Genomic DNA, 14,862 nt, shown 5'->3' with positions numbered 1-14,862 from the left:
TAACAGTTTCACCTGGTTTTAGAAGCTTATAATACACCACACCTTCCTGATCCCACCAAATGCAGAGCATTGTCTTCTTCCGAATCGATTTGGCCTTGCAGTTGATGTTGATGGTTGACCTGGATCAACCCATGATTTTGTGCATTTGGGATTCTCAAATCCACTTTTCATCGCCAGTCACAATTCGATGCAAAAAAGACTATTTCGTGCCGATGAAGCAACATTTTACTGATGACTTTTCGATTTTCCATTTGTCTTTCGATCAGTTGATGTGGCACCCATTTTCCTTCCTTTAAAATCTTTCCTGTTGCTTGTAAATGATCGGAAATTGTTTGCTGAGCTACATTTAATCTTTCTGCAAGTTGTTTTTGAGTTTGACATGCATCTTCATCCAATAATGCTTGTAATTGTTGGTCTTCAAACTTTTTCGGTTGACCTTTGTCTTTCACATTGAAAGCATCACTTTTAAAGCGTTTAAGCCAGCGTTCACAAGTATCTTGAGATGGAGCATGTTCACCATAAGCTTCCCGAAGTATACGATAACTTTCAGCAGCACTTTTCTTCAAAATAAAGTAATGAATTAAAACTTCCCGCAAATGTTCTTTTTTGACACGAAATTTGACATTTTTAATTGTAAAAATATCTATGATGTTAACACCTTCAGAAAATTTGACATATGAAGTTTTGAAGCTTGTTGTCAATACGACAAAATAGCATACACATCAAATCACATAAAATATCAACATATGTATAACTCCATCTATTGAAAAAAATCCGCATTATTTACCGGTGCACCTGGTAAATGGAATCACACAATATTTGTCCTTTGTGTCAGGCTTATTTTACTTACATGTTTTCAAGGTTCATCCATGTTGTAGCATGTATCAGAACTTCATCCCTTTTTATGACTGAAATATATATATATATGTGTGTATATACAGTATATGTGTGTGTGTGTATATATACCACATTTGGTTTATCCATTGATCTGTTGGTGGATACTTAGGTTGTTTCCACCTTTTTGGCTATTGTGAATAATGCTATGAATGTTGATGTACAAGTATCTGTTTGAGTCCCTGCTTTCAATTATTTTGGTATATACCGTATCTAGGAATTAAATTGCTAGATCATGTGTAATTCTGTGTGTAACTTTCTGAGAAACCAAGAGGACTTTAATAAACAGTATACTTATTATATATGTTGTGCCAATACAAATATGATTAGTTTTGGCTTTTTAAAAGTTGATATTTTTGCCACATTTATATAATTTAAAACATTTTCTCCCATGTTGTTTCAGTATTAATCTTTCAGCCTCAAAGAGTGCTAGACTGTTTTACTTTTCTACTGTTAATTCTTTAGAAACTGGTGTATGCCTGTAGAATTTGAACGTCTTCCTGGTTTAGTTTGGTAAGGTGTACATTTTATTAGCAAGATAAGTTGTTAAAAGAAGGATATTAAGGCTAAGGTCAGCTATTCAGATAATTTATTACTGTTCTTTTTTTTTTTTTTCAGCCTAAAGACATAAGTGAAGAAAACATAAAAACTGTGTTCTCTTCATGGCTACAGCAGTCGACTACAACCACACTTCCTTTGATAATATCAAATGAAGAATATATTAAGCTGGAAATTAAAGATGGTGTGTAAATTTGTTACTTTGATATTTTTCCTATTGTAGAGGTCATAAAATTTTTTCATTGTCTTTCCAACTTGTGACACATGTGAACAGGAAACATAACAGTGGTCATTAAACAGATTTTACATACCAAAGAATGCCTCTAGTTAAATTTAGATAAACTTGATATTTAAAATCTTATAGTATTTCATCTCAGCTTCAGTACTATACATTTATTACTTTCTTTTCAATAGGGTTGAAGGAGTTTTCTCTAAATACAGTTCATTCTTGGGAAAAAGAAAAAGAAAAAGAAAATATTTTTCTGTTGAGTACCAATCTGCTGCAGAAGATCACAATACAAGTAATTACATTCTATTGAATATTCAATGAAATGATATGAATTTACTTATAACTCCTTGCATGCTAAAGTGTATTAGAAGCACAAATGATAAGAATAAGGAATAACTTGATTTAAAATATTTTATTCTATAATCTCTTTAACTTACCTAAAGAAATTGTTGATTTATCCTAAATTTAAAATCAATTCCTCAGCACAGTTTAGTTTCAGGAGTAGAGTTATAGTGTTAATGGTAAATGGATCATGATTTAAAATTCTTCCTGTATTTGAAACAAAGGAAAACTTAGCTTTAGTGGTTTGAGTTTTAAAATTCAGATTTTTACTTGCAGTTTTGCTGCACAGTTCCTATTATTATGGCAATTTGTAAATTTTCAACTCTTTACAAATATTATCACTTTTCTTCTAGAAGTATTTTTAAAGTGGTTATTTTAGACTTTTATGTTTTAGTTAGGATACTTGCTGTTGTTATTGTAAAATTGAAGATGCTGTAGTCATTTAGAATTTCAGTGGTTTGGAAGTAGACACTGTTTCTCTGCTTTTAAATTTTAATTGAAAGAATATGATTTAGAGAAAATACAAATAAATGTAAGAATTGTGAAAAGAATATGTGACACAAATCAAATTTGCAAATAAAGATAGGTCTATAAAATGCATTAAGGAGTAACATTCTTTACTGCTTGTTGACCATAAATATTTGTGTTCCTTGGATGAGTAAATTATTGCTGTCAAGGCTATTTTAAGTAATGATCTTGCATGCACACTATATCTTTTCTCTCTGGTGTAACAATCAGCAATTCAGTTTTCTGGGACCCAAGAAAAACAGGCGAAAGATACAGCTTTGAAATGTAAAACTGATTTTTCCTTGCTACTATAGGTCCTTCTAGATCCTATGCTAAAAGAAGAAAACAGTGAGGAAATTGACTTTATTCTTCCTTTTTTAAAGCTGAACTGCTTGGGGTAAGAAGTTATGGCCAAACTAGCATGTTTAGAGACACGTTCAACATTATCTCCAGCAGGTTTTTTATGTGTCAATATTAAAGTAGATGTTAATGTCATTGAATAATCTTACTAATGCATTAGTAGATATTTTTTCAAGGATTGTTTCTGTTTTCACACCTAGCTTAGTAATTTGCCTTGTCTTCTTAGATAACAAAGTCTGAAGCTTATTAGAAATTTTACTTTGAGATTTGATTGTGAGAAGAAAGCAACTAGATATGATCTGGATTATATATGCTTGAATAAAACAATAATTCTTAGAGCTAATAAATTTATTTTGAAAGTTAAATTTGAAAACATTAGTTGAATGTTTAAAAATATTTCAAATTAAGTTATTCCTTTAGTATCTTATTAATGTATTAATTGGGATTATTTGTGTTTTCTTCAACTTTTAGACAAATCTGAAAGAACCTCTTAATTTTTTACAGTATGAAATCACATGTAAACATTACCTCTTAGCATTTTTACAGAGGCTTTTAGTAGAGGTAATAGTAGTGATTTGATTTCCTTTAATAGTATGCAAATGTTTTATTAAAATAATTAAACCATAAAGTAATAATGTTTAACTATAGCATAATATTCATGTATAAAGTGAAATCTCTTTAGTTCAGTCTCTAATTTAGGAATTTCTGATATTATCAGAAGTAAATTAGCAGTTAGAGACAGGAAGTAGGTTAAAGTTCATGTTTTATAATCTACAGATCAAAGCTGGATTTCAAAGGCGATTTTTAAGAGGAAATAAGTCTTCAAGTATCCTACCATTTCAAAAGCACCCATTTATTATTATGTTGATTACCAAACTGAAAATCATTTTGAGGGGGTTGTTTGTATATGTTAAGACAGATTCCTTAACTTAGTTTTGCACATGTTGGAAAGTAAAAAACTAGTTTTAAAGCTGTAACTCAGATTTGGCATTAATTTAATATACTTTCAAGTAAATTAGAGTAAGATGTTCCTCTTTTAAAAATCATTAACTAGCCTAGGAAGGAAAGGTTCCTAATTTTTTATAGCTAGATTTTATTCAGCTTCAGTGTTTTATCATGCAACAATTTACATATTTTGCAGAGGAGTGAATTCCTTAGGCATATCCTCCATGGAGCACATCACTCATAGCCTCCTGGGACGCCCTTTGTCTCGGCAGCTAATGTCCCTTGTGGCTGGACTTAGGAATGGAGCTGTTTTACTCACAGGAGGAAAGGTATGAGGTTAAAATATGCTCATTTTCATTAGTAACTTTTTTTTTTTTTGATAATTTTTCCCAGCTTTATTGAAGTATAATTAATAAACTTGTAAACTATTAACACTTTACAACATGATGATTTGATATACATATACATTATGAAAGGATCCCCCCCCAGGTTAATGTATCTATTATCTCACATATTAATCTTTTTTGTAAGAAGATTTAAATTCTATTCTTTTAGCAAGTTTCAGTTATAAAATATAATGTTATCAACTGTAGTCCAATAGCTTTTAAAAAAAATTTAAAAATATGTTTTTATTGATTTCAGAGAGGAAGGGAAAGGGATAGAGAGCAACATCAATGATGAGAGAGAATCATCAATGGGCTGCCTCCTGCACACCCCCTCCTGGGATCGAGCCCACAACCCAGGCATGTGCCCTGACCGGGAATTGAACCGTGACGTCCTAATTCATGGGTTGAAGATCAACAACTGAGCCACACTGGCTGGACTAGTCCAATAGCTTATTAACTGGTCTCTTCTAGTCTCTTCCATCTTCCCCTACCCTACCCCCACCGGTTCATTTCCTATACAACTGCTAATGATCTCTCCCAACTATTATCACACCACTCTCATGGTTATAACTCCTCAATGGATTTTCCTTGCTCTGAAGTTCAGTATCATTACTTTGGTCTACTGAGCTCTTCCTCCTCTGGTTCCTACTTGCCTTGCCAGCCTCAGTTTGGGCCACTCTCCTTTTTTATCTTTTTTTTTCAAATTTTTATTAAGGTATTATATGTGTACATATCTTACCATTGCCCCCACCCCCACCCCACTCCCATACCTGCCCTAACCCCCCAATGTTTTGCATCCGTTGGTTACTCTTATATGCATGCATACAAGTCCTTCAGTTGATCTCTTATTTCCCCCACCTCTCCCTAACCTTACCGCTGTAATTAGACACTCTGTTTGATGCTTTACTGCCTCTGTAACTATCTTTTGGTTCATCAGTTTATAATGTTTTTCATTATCCCTAAATGAGTGAGATCATGTGGTATTTTTCTTTCATTGACTGGCTTATTTCACTTAGCATAATGTTCTCTAATTCCATCCAGGTGTCTACAAATGGTAGTAATTCCTTCTTTTTTATGGCAGCATAGTATTCCATTGTGTAGATGTACCATAGTTTTCTGATCCAGTCATCTGCTGACGGGCACCTAGGCTGTTTCCAAATCTTAGCTATTGTAAATTGTGCTGCTATGAACATAGGGGTGCATATATCCTTTCTGATTGGTGTTTCTGGTTTCTTAGGATATATTCCTAGGAGTGGGATTACTGGGTCAAATGGGAGTTCCATTTTCAGTTTTTTGAGGAATCTCCATACTGTTCTCCACAGTGGCTGCACCAGTCTGCATTCCCACCAGCAGTGCACGAGGGTTCCTTTTTCTCCGCATCCTCGCCAACACTTGTCGTTTGTTGATTTGTTGATGATAGCCATTCTGACAGGTGTGAGATGGTATCGCATTGTCGTTTTGATTTGCATCTCTCGGATAATAAGTGACTTTGAGCATGTTTTCATGTGTCTCTTGGCCTTCCTTCTGTCTTCTTTCGAAAAGATTCTATTTAGGTCCGTTGCCCATTTTTTTATTGGATCCTTTATCTTCCTTTTATTAAGTTGTATAAGCTGCCTGTAGATGTTGGAAATTAAACCTTTATCAGTGATACCATTTGCAAATATGTTCTCCCATACAGTGGGGTTTCTTGTTGTTTTGTTGATGGTTTCTTTTGCTGTGCAAAAGCTTTTTATTTTGATGTAGTCCCATTTGTTTATTTTCTCTTTGGCTTCCATTGCCCTAGGGGCAGTATCACTGAAAAAGTTCTTTTGGCATATGTCTGAGATTTTGCTGCCTGTGGATTCCTCTAGTATTTTTATGGTTTCCCGTCTTATATTTAAGTCCTGTATCCATTTTGAGTTTATTTTTGTGTATGGTGTAAGTTGGTGATCTAGTTTCATTTTTTTGCATGTATCCAATTTTCCCAACACCATTTATTGAAGAGACTGTCTTGATTCCATTGTATGCTCATGCCTCCTTTGTCAAATATTAATTGCGCATATTGGTTTGGGTCGATATCTGGATTCTCTATTCTATTCCATTGATCTATATGTCTGTTCTTGTGCCAGTACCAGGCTGTTTTGAGGACAGTGGCTTTGTAATACAGCTTGAAATCTGGTATTGAGATCCCTCCTACTTTATTCTTCTTTCTCAGGATTGCTGTGGCTATTCGGGGTCTTTTTTTATTCCAGATGAATTTTTGGAGAGTTCTTTCTAGGTCTGTGAAATACGCTGTTGGTATTTTAATGGGGAGTGCATTGAATCTATAGATTGCTTTGGGTAGTATGGACATTTTGATGATGTTGATTCTACCAATCCATGAACATGGTATGTTCTTCCATCTGTTTACATCTTCCTCTATCTCTTTTTTCAGTGTCCTGTAGTTTTCCGCATATAGGTCTTTTACCTCCTTGGTTAGGTTTATTCCTAAGTATCTTAATTTTTTTGGTGCGATGGAAAATGGGATTGCTTTTTTACTCTCTCTTTCTGTAAGTTCACTGTTGGTGTATAGAAATGCCATAGATTTCTTGGCGTTAATTTTGTATCCTGCTACCTTGCCAAATTCATTTATTAAGTCTGTTAGTTTTTTGATAGAGTTTTTCGGGTTTTTTATGTACAATATCATGTCATCTGCAAATAAGGACAGCTTTACTTCTTCTTTTCCAATTTGGATGCCTTTTATTTCTTCTTCTTGTCTAATTGCAATGGCTAATACTTCCAGTACTATGTCAAACAGGAGTGGTGAGAGTGGGCATCCTTGTCTTGTTCCTGTTCTTAGGGGAAATGGTTTTAGTTTTTGCCCATTGAGTATGATGTTAGCTGTGGGTTTATCATATATAGCTTTTATTATGTTGAGGTATGATCCTTCTATTCCCACCTTGTTGAGAGTTTTTATCAAGAAAGGGTGTTGGATTTTGTCAAATGCTTTTTCTGCATCAATTGATATGACTATGTGATTTTTATCTTTCAATTTGTTTATGTGATGTATCACATTTATTGATTTTCGGATATTGAACCATCCTTGCATTCCTGGTATAAACCCTACTTGGTCATGGTGTATGATCTTTCTGATGTACTGCTGGATCCGATTTGCTAGAATTTTGTTGAGGATTTTGGCATCTACATTCATGAGGGATATTGGCCTGTAATTCTCTTTCATTGTGTTGTCTTTATCTGGTTTTGGTATTAGGGTGATGCTGGCTTCATAGAAGGAGCTTGGAAGTGTTCCTTCCTCTTGAATTTTTTGGAATAGTCTGAGGAGGATAGGTTTTAGTTCTTCCTTGAATGTTTGGTAAAACTCTCCTGTGAAGCCGTCTGGCCCCGGGCTTTTGTTTGCCGGAAGCTCTTTGATGACTGCTTCAATTTCTTCCATAGTTACTGGCATATTGAGCTGTTTAGATTCTTCCTGATTGAGTTTTGGAAGGTTATATTTTTCTAGGAATATGTCCATTTCCTCCAGGTTGTCCAGTTTGTTGGAATAGAGTTGTTCGTAGTATTTTTTAACAATCCTTTGTATTTCGGCGGGATCTGTTGTTATTTCACCTCTTTCATTTCTGATTTTGTTTATTTGGGTCCTCTCTCTTTGCTTCTTGGTGAGCCTGGCTAGAGGTTCATCAATCTTGTTTATCCTTTCAAAGAACCAGCTCTTGGTTTTGTTGATCTTTTGTATTGTTTCTTTGGTCTCTATGTCGTTTATCTGTGCTCTGATCTTTATTATTTCCTTCCTTCTGCTTACACTGGGCTTTTCTTGTTGCTCTTTTTCTAACTCTTTGAGTTGTTGGGTTAGGTAATTTATTACCCCTGTTTCTTGTTTTTTGCAGTAGGCTTGTAGAACTATGAACTTCCCTCTCAAGACTGCTTTCGCTGTGTCCCATAGATTTTGGATTGTAGTGTTTTCATTGTCATTTGTTGTCATGATGTTTTTTATTTCTTCTTTGATCTCTCTGGTAACCCAGTCATGGTTTAATAGCATGCTGTTTAGTCTCCATGTGTTTGATTTCTTTGGGTTGTTTTTATTGTAGTTGATTTCCAGTTTTATGCCACTGTGGTCTGAGAAGATGCTTGATATGATTTCTATCTTCTTGAATTTGAAGAGACTTTGCCTATGTCCCAACATATGGTCTATCTTTGAAAATGACCCATGTGCACTTGAGAAGAATGTATATTCTGTGGCTTTGGGGTGAAATGTTCTGAAGATGTCAATTAATTCCATCTGGTCTAGTGAGTCATTTAGGATTGATGTTTCTTTGCTGATTTTTTGTTTAGAGGATTTGTCCAATGGTGATAGTGGGGTATTAAAGTCTCCTACTATGATTGTATTGCTGTCAATCTCTCCCTTGATATCCTCCAGGAGTTTTTTTATGTATTTGGGTGCTCCTGTATTGGGTGCATATATGTTTACCAGAGTTATTTCTTCTTGTTGGATTGCTCCCTTTAGTATTATGAAGTGGCCTTCCTTATCTCTTGTTATGTCCTTCAGTTTGAGATCTAATTTGTCAGATATAAGTATTGCTACCCCAGCTTTTTTTTCAGTTCCATTTGCCTGGAAAACCTTTTTCCATCCCTTCACCCTCAGTCTGTGTGCGTCTTTTTTTCTGAGGTGGGTTTCTTGTAGACAGCAGATATATGGGTCATGTTTTCTTATCCAATCCATTACCCTATGTCTTTTGATTGGGGCATTTAATCCGTTTACATTTAAAGTTATTATTGATAGGTACTTATTTGTCGCCATTCCTATTCTTTACACCTGTGTTCCTTCTTCGCTTCCTATTTCTTTTTTTTTTTACAGCAGACCCTTTAGCATTTCTTGCATTGCTGGTTTGGTGGTAATAAATTCCCTTAGTCCTTTTTTGTCTGTGAAGCTCCTGATTTCACCCTCAATTTTGATTGACAGCCTTGCTGGGTACAGTATTCTTGCATTCAGACCCTTCCTTTGCATGACTTTGTATATTTCATTCCATTCCCTTCTGGCCTGATGAGTTTCTGTTGCGAAATCAGTTGCTAGTCTGATGGGGGTTCCTTTGTATGTAACTTTCTGTCTCTCTCTGGCCGCTTTTAAGATTCTTACTTTGTCGTTGGTGTTTGCCAATTTAATTATAATGTGCCTTGGCGTCGGTCTTTTGGGGTTCATTTTGCTTGGGACTCTGTGAGCTTCTTGGATTTGTGTGGGTTTTTTCTTCTCTATATCAGGGAAATTTTCTGTCATTATTTCTTCAAAGAGGTTTTCTATTCCTTGCTCAGCTTCCTTTCCTTCTGGAACTCCTATTATGCGGATGTTGTTTTGTTTCGTGTTGTCCCAAAGTTCCCTTAGGCTCTCCTCCTGCCTTTTAATTTTTTTTTCTAGAAGTTGCTCTACTTGGGTATTTTTTCCCATCTTGTCTTCTAGCTCACTGATGCGGTCCTCTGCTTCTTCTAGCCTACTCTTGATGCTTTCTATTGAGTTCTTTACAGCAGCGATGTCATTTTTCATTTCTTCTTGGTTCTTCTTCATTTCCTCTTGGTTCTTGCTCATATTGTCGAATTTGTCTTCCATTCTTTTCAGCCATCTTATGACCATTTCTCTGAATTCTTTTTCTGGAAGGTTGCTTGCTTCCATTTCGTTTACTTCCTTTTCTGGTGATGCCTGCTTTTCTTTCATATGCGGGCTGTGTCTTTGTCTCCCCATGGTCTCTCTTCTCTGGGTGTCTGGTTATGTAGTTCTCTCTCTCCTGCGTCGATTTAAAGGCACAAAATACAGCACTACCAGGTACAAAACACAAGGCACTGAACAGAAATGTATTCACGATATTAATAACCTCCAATAAAGGTGACCACCAGAGAAAGGCAAATTAGGGGATAGTAGAGAAAGAAGAAGAGGAAAAAGAAAGAAAGAAGAAGAAAAAAAAGGGGGTGTCAAAATGAAATTGGGAAAAGGGAAAAAAAGAAGAAAAAAAAGTAAGAGAGACAAGAAAGAGACTAAGAGAGAAAGGGAAACAGACTATATATATTGGGGATAAAACTCCAATAGAACAATCACTTATCCCAGCAAATGCCAGCAACAAGTGCCTGGGGATTAATACAAACTACAACACCAACTAATAGTGAGTGAGGCAAGGGAAAACAGAAGCACTAAACAAACAAAAAAATAAACAAAAGAAGAATAAGCAAAACAATCTCACAAAAAAGCATAAAAATTCGATATAATCTACATTCAAGCGAACAACAACAACAAAGGGACAGAAAAACAATTTTTTGGATAGTTAAGACAGCGAAGAGAGAGGTGTGTATGGACTTGGAGCAGGGGATTGGAGATTAGATATATAAGTAGGGTGAAATTTTAAAAGGGGGTAAACAGAAAGAATAGGGAAAATCTAAAGCAGGAAAGGGGTAAGATAAACAGGACACTGAAAAGGGAAAAGTGAGGAAGAGAGTGATGGCATAAAGGTAGATTTGAGATAGAGTAAAATGATGCTAAAGGAAAGATAAAAATAGAATGTAGAACATTAGTCCCAAAACAAAATGAAGAGAAAATAAAATGACACTTAAAAAAAAAAAAAGATAAAATAGCAGTAGTAATAATACGGATTGAAAATAAAAATGTAATAATTAAAAAGGTAAAATCAAGTGAGAAAAAAATTAGTTTCTTGAGTAAAAGATGCAAAAAATGAAAATAAAAAAATAAAAAATAAAAATAAAATGTGGAGTAGTGAAGGTCATTCACTTCCTCTGTTGTTCTGTTTGGCACGCCTGTTTCTCAGTCCGGACAGTATTGCAGTTCCCTGCGTTCCACTGCTCTTCAGTGATGTAAGCCAGTCCTGATTTTAAGCAGGCGGTGTGTCTTAATTCGTATTCCTTTATTTTTGATTACACAAGAGTCAATTTGTGATTCAGCCCCTGGGTGGCAGTGTTTCTGGATTGACTTCCGGGTTTATCTATGGCCTCTCTAGGGAGTGTTAGAGCCTTCTTTCCCTGTGGCACTCACTACCGGTTTGTGGGAGTGGTCTGCCTCAGAGCTGGCTCTCCGATGGTCACTCCCCGCTCTGATCCCCAGGTTCCAGAAAAACAACTTTCCCCTGCAGTCTCCCAGGGTGTCCCCAACTGGGTGAACCTATGAATTGGGCTTAGTAATCAGAAGCAAGAATTTCATGAGGAAAAAGCCCAAGTGTGCGCACTCCGTGGCTGCGCGTAAGTCTAGCACACCCCTGAAATTCTTAGGGTGTCCCTGCACTTCAGATCAAAATGGGTTGCTTTTTAGAGAGCCCTTCTGTTAGCAGCTCTGAGGACCCCCTTCCACATTCACAGATCACGCCAGCCCCAGCAGCCACCGATTTTTCTAGGCACAGACTTCCCTGGTCCTCCAGCTCCCGCAAAACGCGCGTTCCTCTCTCGCGCTGGGACCAGAGACCTCACCTTATCCCAGGCGAAATCTGACCTTTCCGTGGTGGAGTGTAGAGCTCCTCTGAACCCGTGTGTTTGCGCCAATTGGGGAGCGTTGTTCTGGGGCTCGCAGCTGTTCCGTGGGTGCCGCAGTTGTGGATTCTCAGGCTTCCGATAAGCTCCACTTTCCAGTTCCAGATGGCGGCGACTCCGTGTCCAAGCCCGCAGCTCCGGGAGGGGACCCAGCCGCAGTGGGAGCTGCCAGGTCAGGGGAACCCCGTCTAGCAGTCTCCCACCTTCTTCTGGAGTTCAGCTGTCCCCCAACTTGCCAACAAACACTCCTAGTGCGACCCTCAGCTGTTCTTTCTTTCTGCTCCGGGACAAGGCTCGGAACACGTCTGTCTATTCCGCCGCCATTTTTTTTTCTCTCATTAGTAACTTTTAATTCCTCTCTGAGTTCTGACCATCTGTTATATAGGGTTACTAGAGGACTGGTGCACACAGATTTGTGCACTGGTGGGGTCCCTCAGCCTGGCCTGCGGGGATTGGGCCGAAACCGGCTCTGACATGCCCCGAGGAGTCCTGGATTTCCAGAGGGCACAGGTCAGGCTGAGGGACCCCACTGTTGCATAATCTAGGCTGGGGAGGCACCGTGGGAGGGCTCCAGGGCACGTCTGGCCGGTCTCACCCAGTCCCAATCGGCCGGACCCTGATTGGGACTGGGTGAGACAGGCCAGACATGCCCTGGAGCTAACCTACCAGTCAAAACGTCTGCCCCCTGGTGGATAGTGCACATCATAGTGACTGGTCGAACAGTCAGACACTTAGCATATTAGGCTTTTATTATATAGGATTAATGCGAGATATGGAAAGCATTCATTCATTCAATATTTTTGAGGGCCTTCTAGTAGATATTGGAAAGTGGTGATGAATAAGGTATCTAAGTTCATGAGAGATATTAGCCTACAATTTTCTGTTTTCGTACTTTCTTTGTCTGGTTTTGCTGTCAGGGTAATAAAGAGTTGAGAGGTGTTTTCCTACTGTTCTATTTTCTGGAAGAGATTACATGAAATTTGTGTTCATTGTTCTTTAAATGGTAAAAACTCCAATAAAACCATCTGGACCTGGAGATTTTTTTATTGTTAACTGTTTAATTGTAAATTCAATTTCCTCATTTGTCTATTTTTATCTTGGCAGACATTTGGTAGTTTGTCATTTTTGAGGAATTGTTCTATTCTGAGTTGTCGAATTTATGAGCATAAACCTGTTGGTAGTGTTGTCTTGTCCTCTTATGACTGTGGAATCTGCTATGAAGGCCTGTTTCCTGATACTGGTGCTTTGTGTCTTCTCTCTTTTTAAGCTTTGTCAATCTTGTTAGAGGTCCCCTGGCCTTTTAAAGGGCTTATCGTTTTATTTTCTACTAAAAGTATTGTCACCAGGGGTATAGTTTGATCTTTGTGAGTCTTTATGCTTTTTTGTAGTTCAGAATTTTAAGGCTTTTAAAATTTCTGTTCACTTTTAACTCTAGTATAATAACCTTTTTTCCTGTTACTAGCCCAGTTGCCTTCTTCTGATTTTTGTTTAAAATACAGCAACTACTCCAATAATCTACATTTCCACCTCAGGAAACTAGAAAAAGAAGAATAAATGAAATTCAATGTAAGCAGAAGAAAAGAAATAATAATTAGAGCAGAAATCAATGAATTGAAAACAGGAAATCAATAGAGAAAATATATGAAACAAAAATACCTGGTTCTCTGGAAAGACCAATGAAATTGATAAGCCTCTAGCTAAGCTAAGAAAAAATAAAAGAGAGATGATCTAATGTACAGCATGGTGGTAATAGTTAACAGTACTGTATTATATACCTAAAAGTTGCTAAGAGAGTAGATCTTAACTGTTATCAACACAAAAAAGAAATGGTAATTACATGAGGTGATGGAGGCATTAATTAACCCTACTGGGGTAGTCAGTTCCTGGTATATAAGGGTACTAAATCATCATGTTGTATAACTTACCGAAAGTTAAATGGCAATTATAGCTCAATAAAGCTGGAAAAAGAGAAGAAAAAAAAGTATTTTGAATTATATCATAAGAACAAGAAAAGGCCATGATAAAATTTGCGTTATTTAAGTTGAAGTGGAGCACACAAAAAAACAATGTGCACAAATTGTAAACCAAATGGATTATTACAAAGTAAACCTCCTGTGTAATAGCCTAATAAAAAATTAGAACAAACACACACGGGGGTGGGGAGAGAGAAAGAAATTACCAATATGTGAAATGAAAGGGAGAGTATCGCTAAATTTCCCATGGACATTAAAAGGATAATAAAGTGCCCTGGCCAGGTGGCTAGGTTGGATGGAGCATCCTCCTATATACCAAAAAGTTGCAGGTTTGATTCCCAGTTAGGGCACATACAGGAGGTAACTGATCGATGTTTCTCTCATCAGTATTTCTCTCCCTCTCTCCCACCCGCCCACCCTCCCTCCTTCCTTTCTTCCCTCCCCTTCCCTCCCCCCGTCTAAAAATCAATTTAAGAAACGTATCCTCGGGTGAGGATAGAAAAATAGATAATAAAATAGTAATAGTAATGAAAACTCTATGCCCACAAATATGATGACATAGATGAATAGAGCAATTCCTTTGGAAGACACAAACTCAACACAAGAAGAAACAGACAATATAAAAAGGCCTATATCTATTAAAGAAATTGAGTCAATAATTAATAATCTTCCAGAACAGAAAGCACCAGGCCCCAGATGGGTTCTTGGGTTAATACTGCCAAACAAGTAAGAAATTATACCACTTCCCTACAGTCTCTTTCAGAGGATACAAGCAGAGATAATACTTCCTAACTCATTCTATTGGGCCAGCATTTCCCTAACACCAAAACCAGACAAAGACATTACAGGAAAAGAAAATTACAAACCAGAGTACCTCTCTTAAACATAGATACAAAAATTCTCAACAAAATAGCAAATTAGATCAATGTGTGAAAAGAATTATATGCCACAATCAAGTTGGCTTTATCCCAGGTGTGCAAGGCTAGTAAAATATAGCAGATACTCTGTGGTTTCTACATTATCTATGTCAAATTTCAAAATGCGAAAAAGGGATTTCCTACTGACTCAGCAACCAAAGTCTCATGTAGGATAGCGTGGCTAAATAGGAAGAACAACCAAAGACTGGATTTGAGTCCCACTTCTCCCATGTACTTACTGGCCCTGACTTCAGGCATTTTTT

At 36.9% G+C, this 14,862-nt stretch overlaps 1 protein-coding gene across 4 annotated transcripts in view; it reads left to right on the top strand.

The window, feature by feature from the left end:
• The window catches only part of PEX1 (peroxisomal biogenesis factor 1), a 70,609-nt gene that overhangs the window by 13,559 nt on the left and 42,188 nt on the right, over positions 1-14,862 (top strand). For 3 of the 4 annotated variants that reach the window (XM_080667006.1, XM_080667003.1, XM_080667004.1), the window contains 4 exons: positions 1,513-1,636; positions 1,867-1,973; positions 2,845-2,927; positions 4,032-4,164. In XM_080667006.1, coding sequence (XP_080523132.1) covers positions 1,513-1,636; positions 1,867-1,973; positions 2,845-2,927; positions 4,032-4,164 — 447 coding nt within the window. The remainder of the gene's footprint in view (positions 1-1,512; positions 1,637-1,866; positions 1,974-2,844; positions 2,928-4,031; positions 4,165-14,862) is intronic. The other variant, XM_080667005.1, reaches the window with a different exon arrangement.

The sequence above is a fragment of the Plecotus auritus genome, assembly GCF_963455305.1.
Source record: "Plecotus auritus genome assembly, chromosome: 4".
In the NCBI taxonomy this organism is placed as follows: domain Eukaryota; kingdom Metazoa; phylum Chordata; class Mammalia; order Chiroptera; family Vespertilionidae; genus Plecotus; species Plecotus auritus.
Note: the sequence above shows the minus strand (reverse complement) of the source record. Positions and strands in the feature narration are given on the sequence as shown.